The following is a 24,452-nucleotide window of genomic DNA, read 5'->3' on the forward strand; positions in this document are numbered from 1 at the left end:
AAGGTATGTGGGTCCACAGCCAGGCATTTTGCTGGAAGCCATGGACTGAAGCCAGGCTGCACTCCCTCCATCTCTCACCACATACTACCTGCTGGGCAAGGAACCCCAAACAGCCATCATCCCTGTACACACCTCTGGGTGCAGAGATGACACCACATCACAGCCAAGCCCTGTGCCAAGCCACCCTCAGGCCCAGCAACTGGCTCTTCAGTGACGCCAATATCACTAGGGGACAGGGACCCCAACACTCCAGTATAAAATGATGGACTAGGAATCTTGGCTACTGGGAGTAGAAGCAACTGTAAAGCTGTGAGATGGGAACACATCAGGAGAGAGAAAGAGAGAGGAAAGAGGGAGAAAGAGGGAGAGAGGAGAAAACGAAACAAATAAGCAAAAGCCTCCTACTCAAGATGAGCCACTAGCAAAAATTCCAAGACACTCAGAGAAAACTACAGCCAGCAAATCTACCCTGTGCAGTGTCTATCTACAAAATAATAGAGGAATCTGAAAAGGATTTAAAATGAGAATGTTTAAAATCTTTAAAGTGACAAATCACAGAATCACATATATGAAAAAGAAAATATGGAACAAAAACAGGCATAAATGAAACGAGAATATTTAGATATGAAACCAACTTAAAATTACTGAAGATAAATGTAAAGAATCAAAAGGGAGACGTGACTTCAGATATTTAAATTTTTTTTAACAAACATAAGAGAATGCTATGAACAACTCTATGACAAAAAAAAAATAGGCAATTTACATCAAATTTAAGACAACTTTACAGAAACATTTAAAAAATTGACTCAATGTACATACAGATCAATAACCATTAAAGACACAGAACTGATAGCTTTAAATTTCTTCCCTTTCTCTCACTCCTTCCCATCCACATTCCCATCCTTAACCACCTTCCCCAAAACTTGGACAAAAAAAAAAAGACAGAAGGATCAGATAAGTTTTAATAAAACTCCAAGAGATGTATTATTCCTATTTTATTACAATTCACTTCAGCAAACAGTGAAAAAAGGAAAGCTATTCAACTCGTCTTACAAGACTTGTATAATAATATTGATAACAAAACTGGGCAAGGACATTACAGGAGAAAATAGTCTCAGTTTTGAATACAGATGCAAGAATCCTATATAAAATTGCAAAAAATTTAATTCAGCATTTAATCAACTAATACATTGCAATCAAGATGGGTTTATTCCAGAAATACAAGAACAATTTCAACAGCAGAAAATCAATCAATGTAAGTCACTACATAAACCCAAATAAAGGAGAAAAATTATTTCAATGGGTACAGACAATTTATCTGATAAAATTCAATACTCATTCATATAAAAACTCTCTGCAAGGAAATAGAAAGTAGAAATAGAAAAATTCTTAGTAGCAGTAATAGAAGGAAAGGGACTTCCCTGGTGGTCCAGAGGTTAAGACTTCGCCTTCTAATGCAAGGGGTGCGGGTTCAATCCCTAGTCGAGGAGCTAAGACCCCACATGCCTCGCAGCCAAAAAACCAAAACATAAAACAGAAGCAATATTTTAACAAATTCAATAAAGACTTTTAAAAAATGGTCCACATCAGAAATAGAAGGAAAGAAGGAAACTTTCTTACCCTGACACATCTACCACCCTCATACCCAGCAAACATGAATGGTAGAGCATTCGAATGTTCTTAAAGTCAGGAACAAGCAAAAGTGCCTGCTACCACTGCTATTATTCAACACTGTACCGGAGATTTTAGTAAAATGCAGTAAGACAAGAAAACTAAACAAATGATAAGAACTGGAAAAGAAGAGACAAAAATCATTATTTGTTCAAGAGACTCTTCGTTAAAAACAATCACTAATATGAGAGCAAGAACGATGCTGCTTGTAAGTTCAACATTCAAAAATCACTAATGTCCTATATACCAACAGCAACCAATTAAAATGTAGAAGAAAAAGATCCAATTTATAAAAGCAATTAGAAATATAAAGTACCTAAGACTAAATCCAATAAAGTGTGCAATTCCTTTACAAATAAAACTACAAAATAAATTATTGAAGAACCTATGAAGAGACTACGACATGGAGATTATAATATGGAGAGGTATACCAGATTCATGGTTGGGAATATTCAACTTCATAAAACTGTCAATTCATCTCTAATTAATCTACAAATTCTATGAAATTCTCATCAAAATCTCAAGGGATTTTGGAGGATCTTGATGAGCTGATGCCAAAACTCTAATGAAAAAGTAAAAGACCAAGAAGAGCTGAGAAAATTTTGCTAAATGAAGTACAGTCATCCTGAAGTATAGAATTTATCCCCACTAGATATAAAACGTGTTATAAAGTGTATGGAAACATTGTGGAATGAGCGCAAGGATAAATAGATTAATGTGACCTAAGAAAGGTTCAGACCCCTGCATGCATGAAAGTGGGTGTGTGAGGGGCCAGCTGTACGAACAGGAGGAGGCTGGACCACTAGGTCTGTGGTGGTGGGACAATAGGCTCTCCATACACAAAAAATTAGGTCCTCTTCACATGCCACACGTAAGTATCTAAATGTAAGAACCAAACATGTGCAACTTTTGAAAAAAAATACAGGAGAGTATCTTTATGGCTCCAACGTAGTGAAGAATTTCTTGAATAAGGCACGAAAAGCAAAAGCTAGAAAAAAACCAACGAATCAATTTTATTAAAGGATATAGCTTTATAATAACAAAAGACCCCGAAGCAAAATCAAAAGACAAGCCATGGACTGACAAAAGGTCAGAAACTAAAAGTTCATGCCATACAATGTAACTTTTATGAGAAGTTCAAAAATGCATTGCACCACACTGTATATGCTCTGTGTGTGTGTGTACACATGTGTAAGAATAGAAATCTACATATTAAAATGTACAAAAACAGGGAAAAGAAAGATCATGACTGCTGGAAGAAGGGAGGGGAATAAGATTGTGGTGATTTCCATTTTATCGGTAACACTTTATCTTTAAAACAAATCTGAAGCCAAAAAAGGTTTTTTGTGAACTCCTTGTACTTATTTCTTTTATTTTTGAGAAAGTTATGATGTTAAGCCCATACTTTAAATCCCTCTCCATAGATACTTAATACTATTACTTTAAAATAACAATTTATATTTTGAAAAGAATCTATTTGAATAGATTACATTTTGAATATATAGGTAATACAGTAAAAAAATGTCAACTGTTCAAAATTCTAAATGTATTGAAAGTTACACTATGAAAATACTTCTTCCCATCCCTGTTCACAACTACTTGGTTTCTTCCCAGGAGTTTACCAGTATTACTAATTTCTTGTTTATTTTTCTGTAATCAAGCAGTTATGTCTTCTTTCCCCCTTTCTTTTTACAGAAATGGTAGCTTACTCTTTACTCTTTTCTGTACATCTTCGAAAGCATTTTGTATCAGAATAAAAACCTTCCTGCTCCTGTTTTCCTCCTCCGTCCTTCTGAATGGCACTGCGTGGCATTTCATTATACCGATGGACCACACTTGATTTAACCAGTGCCTCCCACTTTTAAGGTTTTTGTCATTGCAAACAATGCTGCAATAAATACCTTCAAACAAATGTCATTTCACACAGATGTAAGCATCTATAGGATAATTTCTAGAAGCCACATGATAAGTGGCTGGACCAAAGCACATATACATTTAAAATGCTGATAGACAGGACTTCCCTGGCAGTGCAGTGGTTAAGCATCTGCACTTCCACTGCAGGGGGCGCGGGTTCCATCCCTGGTCAGGGAACTAAGATACCACTCGCAGTTTGTTTCCCCACTCCTCCAACACAATATGAATGTAGTTTTCATTTGCAATTTTCTTAGCATGAAATTGAGCATATATTTTAATGGCTAAAAGTATTCTTGAATTTAACTTTTTGTGAATTGGCTTATTCTTTTCTTATTGATATTCTTTTCTTATTGATTCACAAGTGCTCTTAAGTAAAATTAGACCTTCGACTTTAATGTGTGTTGAAGATATTTTTTTCCCAATTTGTCCTTTGTCATTTGACTTTGCATATGGTAAGTTTCTGTCATAAAAACATTAAAAATTGTTATGTATTTTATGTTTTTAGTCTTTTCCTTATGGCCTCTGGGTTTTGTGTCATATTTAGAAAAGTCTTATACTCCAAAGTTTTTATTTATTTATTTATTTATTTATTTATTTATTTATTTATTTGGCTGCGCCGCACTGCATGTGGGATCTTAGTTCCCGGACCAGGGATCGAACCCATGCCCCCTGCAGTGGAAACACGGAGTCCTAACCACTGGACCACCAGAGAAGTCACTCCAAAGTTATTTTTTAACTCCACGTTTTTTTCTAGTACTTAACAAAAAATAGATATTTGCCTATTTGGAATTTATCTTGGTATGAGCCGTGAGATAGATTCAACTTGTTCTTTTCCACATAGTTACACAGTTATCCTGCATGATTTCTTGAATAATCCATCTTTTCTCCCTTTAATTTGAAAAGCTTCCTTTATCACATGGTAAAATTCCAACATGTCTATTTCTCGATTTCGAATTTAATTCCATTGATGTATCTATTCCTGCTCCAGTACCACTCTATTTTTATAATTCTCCTCCCCCTCCATCTCAGACGGGATCCCTTCTGAATCTCACCAATATTCTATAGGACCCACCATGAAGCCCCAGGAACAAGGGCCTTACCTGGTCCAGGGTCATATAACTTGGGCATAACAGGAAGGCGGATGGTCACCGGAAACTTGGCCACTGAGGACTTGGACTGCAGACTCACTGGAGAGAAATAAGGTCAGGGTGGGTGCACTGTGTCTGGGTCACCCCCCACGCTGCCCGGGAAGCTGACGGGATGCGGGAGTGGACCGGTGGAACGAGACTGAAGACCGCATGGTCTATGGCATCCTGCCTCATAACCTGCTGTGCATCCCTGGGGCAACCAGCTGATCACCTCCGAAACTCACATTTCCTCCCCGTGAGAATCTGTCGGGTAAAGTGGGCTTGGAATCAGAGGGATGGATTAAGTTTGACTTTGCCTTGTTATCTGAAATTCCTTGGGTAAATCACTGCACCTCCTTCTCTATCTACAAAACCAGGATAATACTACCTGCCCCATTTTATACCTCACAGGGTCATTTTGTGATAAGAAATGTTTGAAAATCTGAAGGTGAAGATAACTCTGCCTCTAGTTTGTGCTCATGGGAAATCTGTCCCACACTTCATTTTTTCTGTTGGTGTCCTGGGAATGCATCCTGTGTAGCCACTCAAAATGGGAACGGGTGCCTTTAATTCATCCAGAAAGAAACTGGGGCTGCCCTGACGGTGGCAGGAGTTGTTTTCCCAGGAATTCTGGGGACGGGAATGGGGACTGGGATGGGAGGAGGAAGACAAAACCACTGACCTGGGGGCTGCTAGCTCCCCACATCCCTCTTTCCTGTTAGTGCCCAGGGCAAGATACTGATGCATAGACTGCCCCCCATCTACTGCAGCCAAAATCTTCAGCTTTGCTTGCTACTGAGAATGAGGAACAGAACTGGATGGTTTCTAGGGGCACAGCATGAATGATCTGTCTTCATGGAGAGCTGAGCAGGCATTTTGCCTGTCCTTTCCTTCAAGTCACTCTATGTGGTCAATGGCAACGTGGGGGATAGCACTGGGTACAGTAATTGGGAAGTTAGGTGTTTAGAGTTAGGAACAGGAGCCAGAGAGGCAGGCTTCCTGGAGGAGGAAGACTTTGAGGGCCTGATGGTGTTCTTCCGGGTCCCTAAGCATTTTGGACAGATCCCTAAGCATCCAAGGACAGCCTCTCACCTACATCCACCCTGCAGCGCTGATACTCTGTGCTTGTGTATGTCACGTGCTGGAGTATGAAATTCAAAAGCTTCCGGTTACTCGTCGAAATGTTCAGCTGCTTCTGGCCTCTGCCCTGTACCACACTGTCTGGGATGTCAGCGAGGGTGTTCAGTGTCCCCAGAGAAGCTGTCAGGGTGACCTAGGGTGGATGAGATAGAAAGATGAAATGCAAATAACAGCACATACCCAGAATGGCCAGCAGGGAGCAGAGAGCATAAACACAAGAGGAGAAGGATCACGGGTGCCCCTGAAACCTAGGGTCTGGCTCTGCAGTTGCTGCCCCAGCCCCAGTAAAGAAGAATCAAGTCCTAGGACCCGGTGTGTTCAAGGGCCATTTCTGAAGCATTCTTAACTCTTGCCTTGCAGGATTCCATTTTCTTCCTACCCCGGCTGCTTGCTTGCTTGCTTGCTTGCTTATTTATTTATTTATTTGTTTGTTTGTTTGTTTATGGCTGCATTGGGTCTTCGTTGCTGCTCGCGGGCTTTCTCTAGTTGTGGCGAGCGGGGGCTACTCTTCGTTGCAGTGCGCAGGCTTCTCATTTTTCATTTCAGTGGCTTCTCTTGTTGCTGAGCACGGGCTCTAGGCACGCGGGCTTCAGTAGTTGTGGCACATGGGCTCAGTAGTTGTGCTGCACGGGCTTAGTTGCTCCGCGGCATGTGGGATCTTCCCAGACCAGGGATTGAACCTGTGTCCCCTGCATTAACAGTCAGATTCTTAACCACTGCACCACCAGGGAAGTCCCATGGCTGCTCCTTTTGAATTCTGTTTGCCGACTCCTCCTTGTCTATCTGATCTCCAAAGAGTTTTTCAGGGTTTGGTTCTGCGTCCTCTTCCCTTCTTAATCTACACCTTCTCACTAGAGGAGGTGGCAGCTTTAACTACTATTCATATGCTGATGGTTGAAAAATGTACATCTTCAGGGACTTCCCTGCTGGTGCAGTGGTTAAGAATCCGCCTGCCAATGCAGGGGACAAGGATTCGATCCCTGGTCTGGAAGATCCCACATGCTGTGGAGCAACTACGCCCGTGCGCCACAACTGCTGAGCCTGTGCTCTAGAGCCTGTGAGCCACAACCACTGAGCCCACGTGCCACAACTACTGAAGCCCGCGCGCCTAGAGCCTGTGCTCTGCAACAAGGGAAGACACCGCAATGAGATGCCTGCGCACCGCAATGAAGAGTAGCCCCCGCTCGCAGCAACTAGAGAAAGCCCGCGTGCAGCAACGAAGACCCAACGCAGCCAAAAGTAAATAAATAAAATAAATAAATAAAGTAAATAAATTTTTTTTTTTTTTAAAGTACATCTTCAGCTCCTATCTTTCTGAGATCCAGCTGCCTGGTTGGTTGCTCTGCTAGGAAGTTTCACAAGCAGCTCAAACTGATATCTTCAAAACTGAACTATGTTTTTTTCTCGATAAACCTGTTTTCCACCCCGTCCCTGGCTCTCTTGGCCTTGTGAATGGCACCTCCACCCACTCAGCTGTTCCAGTCCCCAAATGAAGTCATTCTTGTCCTGCTCTTTCCCCTACGCCACAGCCAATCCATGAGTGAGTCCTGCCCGGTCCACCTTCAACATGTAGCTAGAATCCGTCTGCTTCTCTCCATCCCCACTGCTACTCTCTTCCCTTGCCTTCTTGTCTTCTGCAACAGCCAGTTATCTTTAGGAAAAGTAACCTAGATTATGTCATTCCTGCTGAAAACACTTTAGTCATTCGAGAGATACTTTCTGAAATCCAAACTACAGGCACTGGGAAAAGAGTAGTGAATAAGACAGACTCCCTGCCTTCAAGAAGCTTATAGTCTAGTGAGGAAGAGTGGCAATAAGCATATCATGACATATATAAAGTAATTCAGGTATGATAAGTGCCATGAAGAAGGTAACACACACACACACACACAAAAGAAGGTAACACAGAGTAGAGACAAAGTGACAAAGGTGTAGGGGACAGTGGCGGTGAGGGTAGTTGGGGGGGAGGTGGCCAGAGGCGCCCTCTGGAGGACAGAGCAGCTTTGCTCAATCACCACCCATTACAGCCTTGTGTGGCATGCAGAAGGGGGAAAACTAAAACTATATTTCCCACACTCCTTTTCAGTTAGGGTTCTGGATGTGATTTACATCCCACCCCTTAGACATACTTGCATAGACCTTGATTTGGAGCTATCTTAAATGGGAAAGAAGGGCAGGCCACAGAGCATCCACCTTGCTGGCGCTGACCCGAACAGAGGCAACACAGCCCGGCTGTGGCGGCAGCTTCCTCTTGTAGCTGAAGGCAGCAGCACCCTTGGTGGCCCAGTGTTCTGGAAGTCCTCCCTGGAACTCCAGCTACCCCACGGCTGGAAAATTCATGACTTCTATAGGCACCTTTCCCCCTCTCCCCACCATGGACTCACGTCTAATATTTAATCAGGATAGAGACTCTGTCAAAATCTGAAACCAGCTACCATGGGGGGGAGAGGGCACAGGCAGTGAGCCAAGGACAGGATGCCAAGTGCAAAAGGGAGCTGGGAAGGGGACTCTTGCCTCATAGATGGGAGCATCTGGTCCTTCAAACTGGAGACCTGGAGAGCACAGGAAAAAGGACAAAAAACACCATTTGAGAGGATGCCAAGGACTCCCTGATGCTCTCACCTTCCTGGCCGACTCCTACACATCCCTCCAGAGTCCCTTTAAGTGTCACCTATCCAGGGAGTTTGCTGACCACTCCCCTCTCCCCAGGGCTCTATTAGATGGTGTCCCATGGTCCTTCTCAAATTCCAGCAGTTCTAAAGCCTCCGATGCCCACCCTCAGTTTTGGATGGGTGCTGTGAATTAATCCAGTCCCTTCCAGGTATCTCTGTTACTGAAGGGAAGGAAGCAATAGATAAATAATGAATCATCCTTATATGAGTTTCCTGGAATAGTCAAATTCATAGAGACAGAAAATAGAATGGTGGTTGCCAGGGACTTGGGGGAAAAGGGAGTTACTGTTAAATGGGTGCAGAGTTTCAGTTGGAAAGATGAAAAAGTTCTAGAGATGGTTGCTGGTGATGGTTGCAGAACAATGTGAATGTACTTTATGCCACAGAACTAGACACTTCAAAATGGTTAAAATGGTAAATTTTATGTTATGTATGTTTTACCACAATAAAAAAAGAACTACCCAAAGTGGCAAATCATTTTTTAAATGACTATTCAAAAACACTAGCAACTGGGGCTTCCCTGGTGGCGCAGTGGTGGAGAATCTGCCTGCCAATGCAGGGGACACGGGTTCGAGCCCTGGTCTGGGAAGATTCCACATGCCGCGGAGCAACTAGGCCCGTGAGCCACAATTACTGAGCCTGCGTGTCTGGAGCTTGTGCTCTGCAACAAGAGAGGCCGCGATAGTGAGAGGCCTGTGCACCTCGATGAAGAGTGGACCCCACTTGCCACAACTAGAGAAAGCCCTTGCACAGAAACGAAGACCCAACACAGCCATAAATAAATAAATAAATAAAAATTAAACTTTAAAAAAGAAAAAGCCTCAGTAACATTCAGCAATAAACATTTATTAAAAAAAAAAACTAGCAATTCATCCCAAATTATTTTATTTTAGAATCTATCTCTGTTCTTATAATATGATCAATTCAAGCTCTAATTCAGACATATTCTTCTTATGTGGCCTTAGATAACTCTGTGAAGTTGGCAAAATAATATTTACCTCACAAGGATGTGATGCTGAACTAAAAGAGTGTGTAAAATTCCCTTGTAGAGGGGAGTTTTAACTGGCATAAATATCCTTTGCCATATGCACTCCCTGGTGATGGGCTCATGCTTTGCCTGCTCCCATGATGCTGGAGGCCACCAAAAAGCCAATTATGTCCCAAGATTCCTCGATGCACATAGATTTCTGTCCTCTTCTATGTTATCTCGGATACCCAGGGAGGTTACAGCTACTGAGGGCGACTCCCAGTGGTGGAAAGAGTGAAGCTAATGAAATGGTTTCATTTCATTAAATGAAACCATGTCACGCTTCATTGTGCTGGGTACACAGCAGGTACCCAATGAATGACTGTTCCCTTCTGCTTCCTCCTTTTGCTTAAAAAGGAATAAGAAAGTTGCTCGGGTCTTTTCTGAACGGAGATGTACCTACCTGGGATGGGAACCGTGTGCAGGGGCATCACTTCGACCCCGTGGACAGGGTACCCAAAGGGCAGGTTGGGCTGAGCCAGCAGGGGCGGTGGGCGAGGCAGCCCTTCTCTGCAGAGAAACAAAACCATTGGCAGCTGCTTTGACGCCTGTCCCTAGTTAGTTCTTAAAGTGATGTTTGTACCCAGAGCTTTGTGCTGCCAATGGTGAGAAATTGAAAGTAGGTTGGCCCGATCTGCCCTCCATTTTCTCTCCTCCTTTATTCCTGCCCCTCCCTCCAGTCTCTAATTCCACAAAGGAATTGAAGCAGATTACAACAAAGCACATTCAAAATCAAAATCACAGCCAGCAAAAAAGAAGAAACAAAATAATCAGACCATATCGGCCAACCCAGCAGCAGTTGCTAAACACCAAATACACATCTGAACTTCCTGGTAGCCAAGGTACAAAGTAATTGACAATACGCTGGACAAAGGACAAAGCAGACCAACTCCTGAACGGTGGTAAAACTTTTCTTGTCACTGAACAAATAAAATATATAAAACTTTATCTAGGAGTGGATGTTGTCTCAATATTTTTAGAGCAAACACAGTGACCATTTCCAGATGGCTTTGTTGTTGTAACAACCTTCAGTCAAAGACATAACACAATCCAGTGATATTGATTCTTTGAGGGACTAAGGTAATACAGTTGATAGGTAGGCTTCAGGGATCCGCTTAACCATGGAAATCATTTAGATTACCTGGAAGAAAGATTAGGCTACTGAAGTATTTACGGGAACATGAAAAAGACAAAATTTTAAAATGGAAAGGTACAGAAATAGGCAATTAACAGCAGAGGAAATACAAATGGCTAATAAATATATGAAACACACTCAACTGCAATATTAATCAGGGAAATGCAACTTTAAAAGCAATGAAAAAAACAATGATACCTTTTCCTTGAAGTTTTAAAATTTTATGATAGCGAGTGTTGATTAGGTAGAGAATATGTAAATAAGGTACTACACTTACCGACTCTTCATGAAAGTGTGAATTAATGTTGGTCCTCTTGAAGGCAATCTGGCCATATTTATTAAAAGCAGAAATAAGCATATCCTATGACTGAGCAATTCAGATGCTAGGTAAGGGGAGAAACTTGTGGTTGTCAACAGTAGGACATGCATAAGGAGGTTTGTTTCAGCATCGCCTGAAGTGAGCATCCTTATACACATCTTAATAAATGAAGGAAAGAATGTAAGTATAATGTAATATTATTATAAATTATGTAAATGTAATAATGAAAATTTTGCAAAAATCTGAATATCTTTCAATAGGGGAATGGCTTAATAAAATTCATTGCACTCATATTCATAGCTGTATAGCAATTAAAAGGAATGAGCTAGATGTATAGACCGCTCTTAAAAATATATCATTGAGGCTCCTAGTGTTGCTTGTGTGCTCATTTGGTGCAGACCTGGTACCTCTTTAGTGAAATGCCAGCTGAGGAGACTCCGGCGCTCGGATGACGGACAAAAAGCCCAAGGAAGGAGTCAAGACTGAGAATGGTTATCACGTGATTTGAAGGAGGCGGGGTAGGATGGTTCCGCCGCGCAGTTTAAGATGAAGAGGCACACACCACTTAGCAAGCGGACGGAAGCCTATGTGATCAGCAGGGTGTGTCCATGAGGCAGATCCGATTCCGATTTGATGGGCAGCCAATCAATGAGAAAGACACACCCACACAGTTGGAAATGGAGGCTGGAGATACCACTGATGTGTCCCAGCAGCAGACAGGAGGTGTCCACTAAAAAGGGAACCTGCTACTTTGTTCCTCCAGACCAAGGAGACATTCTCAGAAGACCACAATTTGGTTCCACCACATCCTGACCACTACAGTATCGTTTTCTCTGTTCTTTCATTTTCCGCTTCCCCATTCCTGGTGTGTGTGACAAGTGTATGTGCACAAAAATATTGCTTGCTTGTTCTCTGGCCGCACAATGCTCCTACCAGAGATGGAACCCGGGCCACAGCAGTGGAAACTTGGGGTCTTAACCACTGGACTGCCAGGAAATTCCCACTTGTTGCATTTTTTTTAAACTAAATAGCCAGTGGTATGTTTTGATTGGCATCAAATGGAGATGGGATGGGGGAATTCTGGTTACGAGAAAATACTGCCTTCTCCATTAGCAACAGGCTCACTCAGCTCTTGTCTTCATGTTCAGCAAGTTATTTTGCTCTCACTGTTTAACACAAGAATAACAAGATAAAAAAATCCTTGCATACCTTGTTCTATTGGAGAATTTTAATGTTTTTCATTTATCTTTGTAAAACCAAGGACAATTTTATAACCCTCTTGCACGTAACTGTTACAGGTAAAGCAATCGGTATTTAAGGAGGTATAAATTCTTCGAAAAGAAATGCATCCTGGATAGTTTTTCTCAAGTCAAACATCTTGTTGTTTAAATAAACTTCTTGTTTAAAATGGAAAAAAAAAAGGGACTTCCCTAGTGGCGCCGTGGTTAAGACTCCGCGCTCCCAATGCGGGGGGCCTGGGTTTGATCCCGGGTCAGGGAACTAGATTCCACATGCATGCCACAACTAAGAGTTCACATGCTACAACTAAGGAGACCACCTGCCGCAACTAAGACCCAGTGCAACCCAATAAATAAATAAATAAATATTAAAAAAATAAAACGAAAAAAAACCATTGAATGAAAGCAAATTTCAGAGTCATTTGTTCTTATGGTACCAATTACATTAAAAATACACACACATTGGAACGTGTGTATATCTGTAGCTGATTCACTTTGTTATAAAGCAGAAACTGACACACCATTGTGAAGCAATTATACTTCAATAAAGTTGTTTAAAAAAAAAAAAAACACACACAAGGTAATTCCCTGGTGGCACAGGGGTTAAGAATCCGCCTGCCAATGCAGGGGACACGGGTTCGAGCCCTGGTCCGGGAAGATCCCACATGCCTCAGAGCAACTAATCCCCGTGCGCCACAACTACTGAGCCTGCGCTCTAGAGCCCGCATGCCACAACTACTGAGCCTGCGTGCTGCAACTACTGAAGCTCGTGAGCCGAGAGCCCGTGCTCTGTTACAAGAAAATCCACTGCAGTGAGACGCCCACGCACTGCAGCGAAGAGTAGCCCCCGCTCGCTGCAAACAGAGAAAGCCCGCACACAGCAACAAAGACCCAACGCAGCCAAAAACTAACTAAATAAATTTATATATAAAAATATATATATACACACAAAACACCAGTAGTATATGTTTATATGGATATATATATAAACACATAAATATGTGTGTAATTATGTGTGTTCATCTGTGTGTGTAACAGTATAAAAATTAGGGCTTCCCTGGTGGCGCAGTGGTTGAGAGTCTGCCTGCCAATGCAGGGGACACGGGTTCGAGCCCTGGTCCGGGAAGATCCCACATGCCACGGAGCAACTAGGCCCGTGAGCCACAACTACTGAGCCTGTGCGTCTGGAGCCTGTGCTCCGCAACAGGAGAGGCCGCGACAGTGAGAGGCCCGCGCACCGCGATGAAGAGTGGCCCCCGCTTGCCGCAACTGGAGAGAGCCCTCGCACGGAAACGGAGACCCAACACAGCGAAAAATAAATAAATAAATAAATAAATAAACAGTATAAAAATTAGTATGGAATAACATCCCTTTTACTACCCAGGCCCCCCATCACCCCCAGAAGAATCTCTACTTGCTGTTACCAAGAAGTTGTAGAGTGCCCTATTCCCCCAGGTGTGCTGGGACAGAAAAACTTTTGGGAGCCACTGATCTAGGCCAATCAAGTTTGTACTTGCTGAGCTGAGACAGGCAGGTTTCTAGCCTGAAGATGCCAAATGAAACTCAGAGGAAGAGAGTGTGTGAAACAGAGAATGTGGAAACAATCCTTGTTGACTGATGTGTTTTGCTAAGAACAGCGCTAGGAGGATCTGGGCAGGGACATCGTTAGGCTCCGAGAGTGTTGGTGTCCAGCCTCCTGGCCTGAGAGCTGTCCGGTCCCGCTCAGCTGATATCTACTGGGATGCGGTACCCAAGCTCTGATAGCTTGGCTTAAACCTGTATTGCCAGATAAAAACCCAGGTCTGAGTCCTACCCATCCCACAAGTTCCAGACCTGCCCCATACCAGCAAGAAACCACTGGACTGTCAGCGGTGTGCAAAAGAACAGAGTGAGCCGGCAGATGGAGTTTGTGCATCTGAGTGTAGTTTATCCAGAGTGTAATTACACCTGGGGGCGGGGGGCACGTCCCTCAGACTGCAGGGGAAAATGTGAAGATCTTGAGCCCTTGAAGGATTGAGGTGAGGAGAAAGACACCATTAGCCCCAAGCAGGATCTTCCTTCCTGAGCATGGGGGACTGACTAGCAGAAAAATTTCCCAGAGCCGGGCCTCTTGGATACCCCTAAATTGGTAGCCAGCGTATCAGCCATTGAAAGCAGGTGCCTCAATGACTTGGCCCAGCCCGCTGTCCCCTGGAAAGCTTGGACACTTTGTGTGAAAGGGGCTTGTAAGGCAAAATCTTGCTTACTCACTTGCCTGCCACCAAGGGACACATAGCCATTGATATTCATGTATAATAGTGGTGTGTGAGAGCTGGTTTTACTGACACAGGAGAGTCAATTGTTGAATTTTCAGGAACTTTGAAAGCCAGCTTTTAAACACAGCCAGTAATAAAAATTAAATTATATACATTTAAAATTAAATACAATGGGAACACAGGTAATAAATACTCAAAACTCTCCACTTCCAAATTATTTTACTACATTTTCCTATTATTCTGCTCTTGAGGTTATTTTCATCTATTGTATCTGTATGGTGGAGATATTTTATAACTGGAATTCAGTGATATCTTGTCTGTAGCTTGATATCAGCCACAGTGTGATTATTAAACCACAGAAATTGGCAAACACTACAAGCCACTATCAAAAGCCCATTGTTAAACATTTACCACCACTGTTCATACTTCTCCCCCCAACATACATAAACGCACCTCCACACACACACGCAACAACACAAATGTCCACCCCCTCTTCTAAAAACACAAACTAATACACTGTACAAACTTTCTGCACCTTGATGCAGAAAGGTGCAGATCTACTTCACCTTCTATAGGTGCAGCGGATGTACCAGATGAAGGAAAAAGAAAAAACCCCAGAAAAACAACTAAATGAAGTGGAGATAGGCAACCTTCCAGAAAAAGAATTCAGAATAATGATAGTGAAGATGATCCAGGACCTCAGAATAAGAATGGAGGCAAAGATTGAGAAGATGCAAGAAATCATTAACAAAGACCTAAAAGAATTAAAGAACAAACAAACAGAGATGACCAATACAATAACTGAAATGAAAACTACACTAGAAGGAATCAATAGCAGAATAACTGAGGCAGAAGAACGGATAAGTGACCTGGAAGACAGAATGGTGGAATTCACTGCTGCGGAACAGACTAAAGAAAAAAGGAATGAAAAGAAATGAAGACAGCCTAAGAGACCTCTGGGACAACATTAAACGCAACAACATTCGCATTATAGGGGTCCCAGAAGGAGAAGAGAGAGAGAAAGGACCAGAAAAATATTTGAAGAGATTATAGTCGAAAACTTCCCTAACATGGGAAAGGAAATAGCCACCCAAGTCCAGGAAGCGCAGAGAGTCCCATACAGGATAAACCCAAGGAGAAACACGCCGAGACACACAGTAATCAAAGTGGCAAAAATTAAAGACAAAGAAAAATTATTGAAAGCAGCAAGGGAAAAATGACAAATAACATACAAGGGAACTCCCATAAGGTTAAGAGCTGATTTCTCAGCAGAAACTCGACAAGCCAGAAGGGAGTGGCATGATATACTTAAAGTGATGAAAGGGAAGAACCTACAACCAAGATTACTCTACCCGGCAAGGATCTCATTCAGATTCAATGGAGAAATCCAAAGCTTTACAGACAAGCAAAAGCTAAGAGAATTCAGCACCACCAAACCAGCTCTACAACAAATGCTAAAGGAACTTCTCTAAGTGGGAAACACAAGAGAAGAAAAGGACCTACAAAAACAAACCCAAAACAATTAAGAAAATGGTCACAGGAACATACATATCGATAATTACCTTAAACGTGAATGGATTAAATGCCTCAACCAAAAGACATAGACTGGCTGAATGGATACAAAAACAAGACCCATATATATGCTGTCTACAAGAGACCCACTTTAGACCTAGGGACACATACAGACTGAAAGTGAGGGGGTGGAAAAAGATATTCCATGCAAATGGAAATCAAACCTGGAGTAGCAATACTCATATCAGATAAAATAGACTTTAAAATAAAGAATGTTACAAGAGACAAGGAAGGACACTACATAATGATCAAGGGATCAATCCAAGAAGAAGATGTAACAATTATAAATATATATGCACCCAACATAGGAGCACCTCAATACATACGGCAACTGCTAACAGCTATAAAAGAGGAAATCGACAGTAACACAATAATAGTGGGGGACTTTAACACCTCACTTACACCAATGGACAGATCATCCAAAATGAAAATAAATAAGGAAACAGAAGCTTTAAATGACACAATAGACCAGATAGATTCAATTGATATATATAGGACATTCCATCCAAAAACAGCAGATTACACATTCTTCTCAAGTGCGCATGGAACATTCTCCAGGATAGATCACATCTTGGGTCACAAATCAAGCCTCAGTAAATTTAAGAAAATTGAAATCATATCAAGCATCTTTTCTGACCACAACGCTATGAGATTAGAAATGAATTACAGGGAAAAAAAAGTAAAAAAGACAAACACATGGAGGATAAACAATACGTTACTAAATAACCAAGAGATCACTGAAGAAATCAAAGAGGAAATCAAAAAATACCTAGAGACAAATGACAATGAAAACACGACGACCCAAAACCTATGGAATGCAGCAAAAGCAGTTCTAAGAGGGAAGTTTATAGCTATACAAGCCTACCTAAAGAAACAAGAAAAATCTCAAGTAAACAATCTAACCGTACACCTAAAGAAACTAGAGAAAGAAGAACAAACAAAATCCAAAGTTAGCAGAAGGAAAGAAATCATAAAGATCAGAGCAGAAATAAATGAAATAGAAACAAAGAAAACAATAGCAAAGATCAATAAAACTAAAAGTTGGTTCTTTGAGAAGATAAACAAAATTGATAAGCCATTAGCCAGACTCATCAAGAAAAAGAGGGAGAGGACTCAAATCAATAAAATCAGAAATGAAAAAGGAGAAGTTACAACAGGCACCGCAGAAATACAAAGCATCCTAATAGACTACTACAAGCAACTTTATGCCAATAAAATGGACAACCTGGAAGAAATGGACAAATTTTTAGAAAGGTATAACCTTCCAAGACTGAACCAGGAAGAAACAGAAAATATGAACAGACCAATCACAAGTAATGAAATTGAAACTGTGATTAAAAATCTTCCAACAAACAAAAGTCCAGGACCAGATGGCTTCACAGGTGAATTCTATCAAACATTTAGAGACGAGCTAACACCCATCCTTCTCAAACTCTTCCAAAAAATTGCAGAGGAAGGAACACTCCCAAACTCATTCTCTGAGGCCACCATCACCCTGATACCAAAACCAGACAAAGACACTACAAAAAAAGAAAATTACAGACCAATATCACTGATGAATATAGATGCAAAAATCCTCAACAAAATACTAGCAAACAGAATCCAACACATTAAAAGGATCATACACCACGATCAAGTGGGATTTATCCCAGGAATGCAAGGATTCTTCAATATATGCAAATCAATCAATGTGATACACCATATTAACAAATTGAAGAATAAAAACCATATGATCATCTCAATAGATGCAGAAAAAGCTTTTGACAAAATTCAACACCCATTTATGATAAAAACTCTCCAGAAAGTGGGCATAGAGGGAAACTACCTCAACATAATAAGGGCCATATATGACAAACCCACAGCAAACATCATTCTCAATGGTGAAAAACTGAAAGCATTTCCTCTAAGATCAGGAACAAGACAAGGATGTCCACTCCCACCACTATTATTCAACATAGTTTTGGAAGTCCTAGCCACAGCAATCAGAGAAGAAAAAGAAATAAAAGGAATACAAATTGGAAAAGAAGAAGTAAAACTGTCACTGTTTGCGGATGACATGATACTATACATAGAGAATCCTAAAACTGCCACCAGAAAACTGCTAGAGCTAATTAATGAATATAGTAAAGTTGTAGGATACAAAATTAATGCACAGAAATCTCTTGCATTCCTATACACTAATGATGAAAAATCTGAAAGAGAAATTATGGAAACACTCCCATTTACCATTGCAACAAAAAGAATAAAATACCTAGGAATAAACCTACCTAGGGAGACAAAAGACCTGTATGGAGAAAATTATAAGACACTGATAAAAGAAATTAAAGATGATACCAACAGATGGAGAGATATACCATGTTCTTGGATTGGAAGAATCAACATTGTGAAAATGACTATACTACCCAAAGCAATCTACAGATTCAATGCAATCCCTATCAAATTACCAATGGCATTTTTTACGGAGCTAGAACAAATCATCTTAAAATTTGTATGGAGACACAAAAGACCCCGAATAGCCAAAGCAGTCTTGAGGCAAAAAAATGGAGCTGGAGGAATCAGACTCCCTGACTTCAGACTACAAAGCTACAGTAATCAAGACAATATGGTACTGGCACAAAAACAGAAACATAGATCAATGGAACAAGATAGAAAGCCCAGGGATTAACCCACGCACCTATGGTCAACTAATCTATGACAAAGGAGGCAAAGATATACAATGGAGAAAAGACAGTCTCTTCAATAAGTGGTGCTGGGAAAACTGGACAGCTATATGTAAAAGAATGAAATTAGAATATTCCCTAACACCATACACAAAAATAAACTCAAAATGGATTAGAGACCTAAATGTAAGACTGGACACTATAAAACTCTTAGAGGAAAACATAAGAAGAACACTCTTTGACATAAGTCACAGCAAGATCTTTTTTGATCCACCTCCTAGAGTAATGGAAATAAAAACAAAAATAAACAAATGGGACCTAATGAAACTTCAAAGCTTTTGCACAGCAAAGGAAACCATAAACAAGACGAAAAGACAACCCTCAGAATGGGAGAAAATATTTGCAAACGAATCAACGGACAAAGGATGAATCTCCAAAATATATAAACAGCTCATGCAGCTCAATATTAAAGAAACAAACACCCCCATCCAAAAATGGGCAGAAGACCTAAATAGACATTTCTCCAAAGAAGACATACAGACGGCCACGAAGCACATGAAAAGATGCTCAACATCACTAATTATTACAGAAATGCAAATCTAAACTACAATGAGGTATCACCTCACTCCTGTTAGAATGGGCATCATCAAAAAATCTACAAACAACAAATGCTGGAGAGGGTGTGGAGAAAAGGGAACCCTCTTGCACTGTTAGTGGGAATGTAAATTGATACAGCCACTATGGAGAACAATATGGAGGTTCCTTAAAAAACTAAAACTAGAATTACCATATGACCAAGCAATCCCACTACTGGGCATGTACCCAGAGAAAACCGTAATTCAAAAAGACACATGCACCCGAATGTTCATTGCAACACTATTTACAATAGCCAGGTCATGGAAGCAACCTAAATGTCCATCAACAGACGAATGGATAAAGAAGTTGTGGTACATATACACAATGGAATATTACTCAGCCATAAAAAGGAACGAAATTGAGTCATTTGTTGAGAAGTGGATGGATCTAGAGACTGTCATACAGAGTGAAGTAAGTCAGAAAGAGAAAAACAAATATCGTATATTAACGCATGTATGTGGAACCTAGAAAAATGGTACAGATGAGCCGGTTTGCAGGGCAGAAGTTGAGACACAGATGTAGAGAATGGACATATGGACACCAAGGAGGGAAAACTGCGGTGGGGTGGGGATGGTGGTGTGCTGAATTGGGCGATTGGAATTGACATGTATACACTGATGTGTATAAAATTGATGCCTAATAAGAACCTGCAGTATAAAAAAACAAACAAACAGAACAACTAATACTAAACTTTCATTGGGTTATTTGTATGGAAATATGTTAATATAAATGTTTCAGACATTACATGAAATTTCTAAAAATCTTATATTTGTATTTGTATGGAAATATGTATGGAAATATGTTAATATAAATGTTTCAGACATTACATGAAATTTCTAAAAATCTTATATGTTCTGGTATAATGTTATAAGTAATAATCCTAGTTATTACTTTAAAATGTATATCTCAGAAATAAAAATTAAAAAAAATAAAATAAAGGTGCAGCGGGATCTACATCATTCCTTTTTAATGCCTGAAGCTTCATCCTGCAAACTGCTTCTCTTCCCTCAGGAAGTGAATCACACCCAGAGCTCTGTCCAGAGTCACACATCACCCCATGCCTCTTATTCATTCATTTCTTGACTTGCCTGGCCCCGTGCTAAACTGAGGACAAAGAGATCAATAAAGTCCCTTTCCTGGAAAGGTGAGAACCCAGAGCCAGACTCCAAAAGCTAGAATACAAAGTTCAGGGGGCTTCCCTGGTGGCGCAGTGGTTGAGAATCTGCCTGCCAATGCAGGGGACACAGGTTCGAGCCCTGGTTTGGGAAGATCCCACGTGCCGCGGAGCAACTAAGCCCGTGCGCCACAACTACTGAGCCTGCGCGTCTGGAGCCTGTGCTCCACAACAAGAGAGGCCACGATAGTGAGAGGCCCGCGCACCGCGATGAAGAGTGGCCCCCGCTTGCCGCAACTAGAGAAAGCCCTCGTGCAGAAACGAAGTCCCAACACAGCCAAAAATTAATTAATTAATTAATTAATTAAGTTCCTCTTTAAAAAAAAAAAACAAAAAAACAAAGTCGTCTGTTCAGTAACAGAGGTCAGGCCAGCTCTGAATGTCACCTTTTTCTTGAATGTTCCTTTTTCAATTCTCGGAGCTAGATGCTGCTCTCCCTCTTAAAACCTACCACATCCCTCCCTCTGACTGCTATTATAACATTGAGCTTGGGATTGAACTCTTGAGTTCCATGCAATTTGCTGAAAACACTCCCTGGGCCACAGACTGCCCATGTGCTCTGTGATGATGGTGGCGCAGGGAGGCTGTGACGGGGAGAGTGGCCACTTGACCCCGGGGGGAGGGCACACGCTGTATCCCTCTATTATACTGTAAGCTCACTGAGATATGTTCTCTCGATCAGATTGATCTTTGTACCTAACTCAGCGCCTTGCTCCGCGCTACGAGTCTCCCCGCCCAGCTACTTCCTTAATGGCCTGAGACCCAATTCATGTCAGTTATCATTACTGGACTCTGTTTTTGTTCATACCCAGATTGCCAGGTATAATCCCAAGAGAGCTGGGCATTTCCAACAGGTGAAGGAAGGGGCAAGTGAGAACATGGCCAGTCCTTGGCCTTCCCAGTTTGGAATCTGTTCCTTCTTGTAATTCCTTCTGCCCAGCTCCCTCCAGACCAGTCCCCACTCCCAGCTAGTACCTCTTCTTATCCCTCCCTGCCTCCCAGCCCACCTGCTCCAATCTCTTCAAAGCTCCCTCCCTGCTCTCCCTTCCCCCACCATGCACCTCCTGCCAGATGCACACCTGAGGCACTCCCTGCTGGGGACGGCCATGACTTCTCTCCCTCTGCAGCCCTGTGCCACCCAGGACACAGACAGAGCCATCTTCCAACATAAACGTGCCCCCGTGTTTCCCCTCCCACCATCCACTTATTCTACAGATGCCTGTTAGCCCTACTCTGTGCCAAGCACCTCAAGTCCCCGACCACAGGGACCTCACAGACAGTGGCAAAGGGAGACCAGGAGGCAAACGGTGGGAACCATCCTGGCAGGAAGCAGGCAGATGGTGTTACAGGGGCACAGGGCCAGGGCACAGGTTCTGCTTGGTGTAAGAGCTTATCATATAATCTGTCTATCTATATATTTTTCTTACCTCCTCTACTATCCTATAACTTCACTGAGGCTATAAAGGCCTTCCATGGATCAACTTACTAAACGCCAACCCGAGGGACTATTATCATCCCCACAGCACAGAGGAGGTTAAGCTGCTTGCCCAGGGTCGCCCAGCTGAGACGTGGAGGATGCAGCCAGTCTGTTCCTTGGCAGCGCTGTTAGCCCCTGAGCCCCACGCTCCTTGCACCGCCATGTGGAGCCCGGGCTCACAGCCCCTCCAGGACCACCTGCACACTGCACTGGCTTCCTGATCTCCAACACCCCCTCCTGCTGCTGTTCCCTCTTCTGGGGAGTCTTGCATTTGTGTGGAGTCTGGGGTAGTGACTGATTCCCACAATCAAACCTGGAGGGGCCCGACTGCCCCTTTCCCTTCCTTAATTCAAGACTTGGGCTCAGTCAACTGAGCAGTAAGGCAGTGGCCTAGGGACCGTTCATCAAAGAGGCACAGACAACATCTGTCGCGGCAGCAGAAGGAACGTTTACCTTCCCCCCAGCTACTCAACAGGTCTCCCTGCCTTCCCTTTGCCTTCCTTCCGGGTTATCCTCTGTAGAAAAGCCAGAGTGATATTTTATATATGAAAGTATCTCATAGAATAACTTGCCACTTTTTAAAACTGTTCAATTCTTTGCGTCACCCAGAAAGCAAAATGCACATTCCTCCTGCTGGCTTACCAGGGCCGTCACCACTGGCCCCTCTGGACTCATACCTCCAGCCTCCAGCTGATGCACTAGGCGGCAACGGCTATGGCCTGCTTTCGTGTCATGCAGCCATCAGGAAAGGCCCACTCTGGCTTTGGGCCCTGTGTTAACTCTTCCTTCTGGGATGCTTTTCTGGGATGGGGGATTGTGGGAGACTCCTGCTTGATATACAAATCAGAGTTCAAGGTCACCTTTTTTCATTGTTCCATTAAATTTTATGCCATCAACCACAATATTTTAATTTACCTCTCCACATAGCACTTATAACAATCTACTCTTTAGGTGATTTATGTATTTCTTTTTTTTTTTTTTGGCCGCACTGCGCAGCATGCGGATCTTAGTTCCCCAGTCAGGGATCGAACTTGCACCCCCTGCAGTGGAAGCGCGGAGTCTTAACCACTGGACCACCAGGGAAGTCTCTCTTAATGTATTATGTATTGCCTGTGAAGAACTATAAGAATGATAATGGTAATAATAAACCACAACAATGACCGTAGGTAATATTTTTGCAGTGCTTCTATATGTCAGGCCCTTTATGAGTTACTAGCCTTTTGTACGTTAACACAATGTTCCTTACAATAAACCTATGAAGGAGGTATCTCTGTTACAGTTTTTCATATGAAGATACTGAAGTACCATGAGGCTAAGTAACTTGCCATCCAGCCTGTTCCGAGTTCAAGAGTTCAAGTCCTTAATCACCGTGATATTATTTATTACAGCACGCTTTCCACTGAAACTCATAAATGATTGCTGGGAGGGAAAAAAAAAGGGAAAAGACCTGCTCAGCCATTCCGTGCTCCCCTGGTTCTTGATTTCCCAGCCTGGTCATCCTACCACCTATGGATTTGGGGGAAGTGCCAACATCCTTCCTACAAATTCTCTCTTGATATGAGCCAGACACAATCCATCTCTGCTCTTTTCAACTGACAATCCTGGCCAATACACCCTGAAGGTTTAAAACTCCGGACTTTGCACATAGCAGAGGGACAGTACATTCTTAACATATAAATGAATAAGATACTGCAACATGGTGAGACTCTAAAGGTACGTGGTCTGATGGCCTGGGTGTGTGGTAACTGTGCCACCAACACCGCACTGACGTTTCAAAGTCTCTTCATTCCTTTGCTCTTTCTTTATTATGCAATGCTTGAGACACGTCAAGTGTGGTGGGTTTTTTGTTTTGTTTTTGCCGTGCAGCATGGCTTGCAGGCTCTTAGTTCCCCAGCCAGGGATCAAACCCAGGCCCCTGGCAATGAGAGCGCCAAGTACTAACGCTAGACCGCCAGGGAATTCCCAAGTTTTATAAATCTTTATTGAAGGACTATTTCCTCAGTTCTCTTTACTTGGTTTATTCCTAATAGTTCCTTCCAGGGACCCTGCAAGAGCGAGAGTGCCTTCCTTCTCTCCCTGGACCCACACCCTCAGGAGACAGTAGGGAGAGCTTCTGTTGCACCTCAGGGCCCAAGAGCCCTCAGAGTCTGCATTACCTCCTCTGAAAGTGTTCAAATTCAGCCTGTCTCCTCATTTTCACCGCAGGGAGGTCTCTCTGGCCATAGGCATCCTCAAAGTTATAGCTTCCCTGATGTTCCGAAGCTTCACATTTGCACTGGTTTTTCGGGAAGAGCCTAAAACAAGATGAGGACTAAGATCACCGATTGGGTGGGGGGGCTGGTGCGTAAGGTGGGGCCTGAAGCCTAACCCAGCGTGTGGTTCCCCTCAGGCTCTCCTTTCCCATAGCCACCGTCCGGGTTGAATTGAGACTCTAG

At 42.4% G+C, this 24,452-nt stretch overlaps 1 protein-coding gene and 1 pseudogene across 3 annotated transcripts in view; one reads left to right on the forward strand and one right to left on the reverse strand.

The window, feature by feature from the left end:
* Window positions 1–24,452, reverse strand: part of B4GALNT2 (beta-1,4-N-acetyl-galactosaminyltransferase 2 (SID blood group)) — a 42,585-nt gene that overhangs the window by 13,585 nt on the left and 4,548 nt on the right. Inside the window, exons 2-6 of one of the 2 annotated variants that reach the window (XM_082441762.1) lie at window positions 24,174–24,311; window positions 9,955–10,061; window positions 8,367–8,404; window positions 5,805–5,985; window positions 4,686–4,772 (exon numbers count right to left, since the gene is read on the reverse strand). In XM_082441762.1, coding sequence (XP_082297888.1) covers window positions 4,686–4,772; window positions 5,805–5,985; window positions 8,367–8,404; window positions 9,955–10,061; window positions 24,174–24,311 — 551 coding nt within the window. Of the gene's footprint in view, window positions 1–4,685; window positions 4,773–5,804; window positions 5,986–7,981; window positions 8,063–8,366; window positions 8,405–9,954; window positions 10,062–24,173; window positions 24,312–24,452 lie in introns of those variants that run through there. The other variant, XM_082441761.1, reaches the window with a different exon arrangement.
* Window positions 11,454–11,802, forward strand: LOC309650452 (small ubiquitin-related modifier 2 pseudogene; annotated as a pseudogene). The gene has a single exon. The product of its transcript is annotated as a small ubiquitin-related modifier 2 pseudogene (transcript).

Source organism: Balaenoptera physalus (genome assembly GCF_965194825.1).
Source record: "Balaenoptera physalus genome assembly, chromosome: 20".
NCBI classification, from domain to species: domain Eukaryota; kingdom Metazoa; phylum Chordata; class Mammalia; order Artiodactyla; family Balaenopteridae; genus Balaenoptera; species Balaenoptera physalus.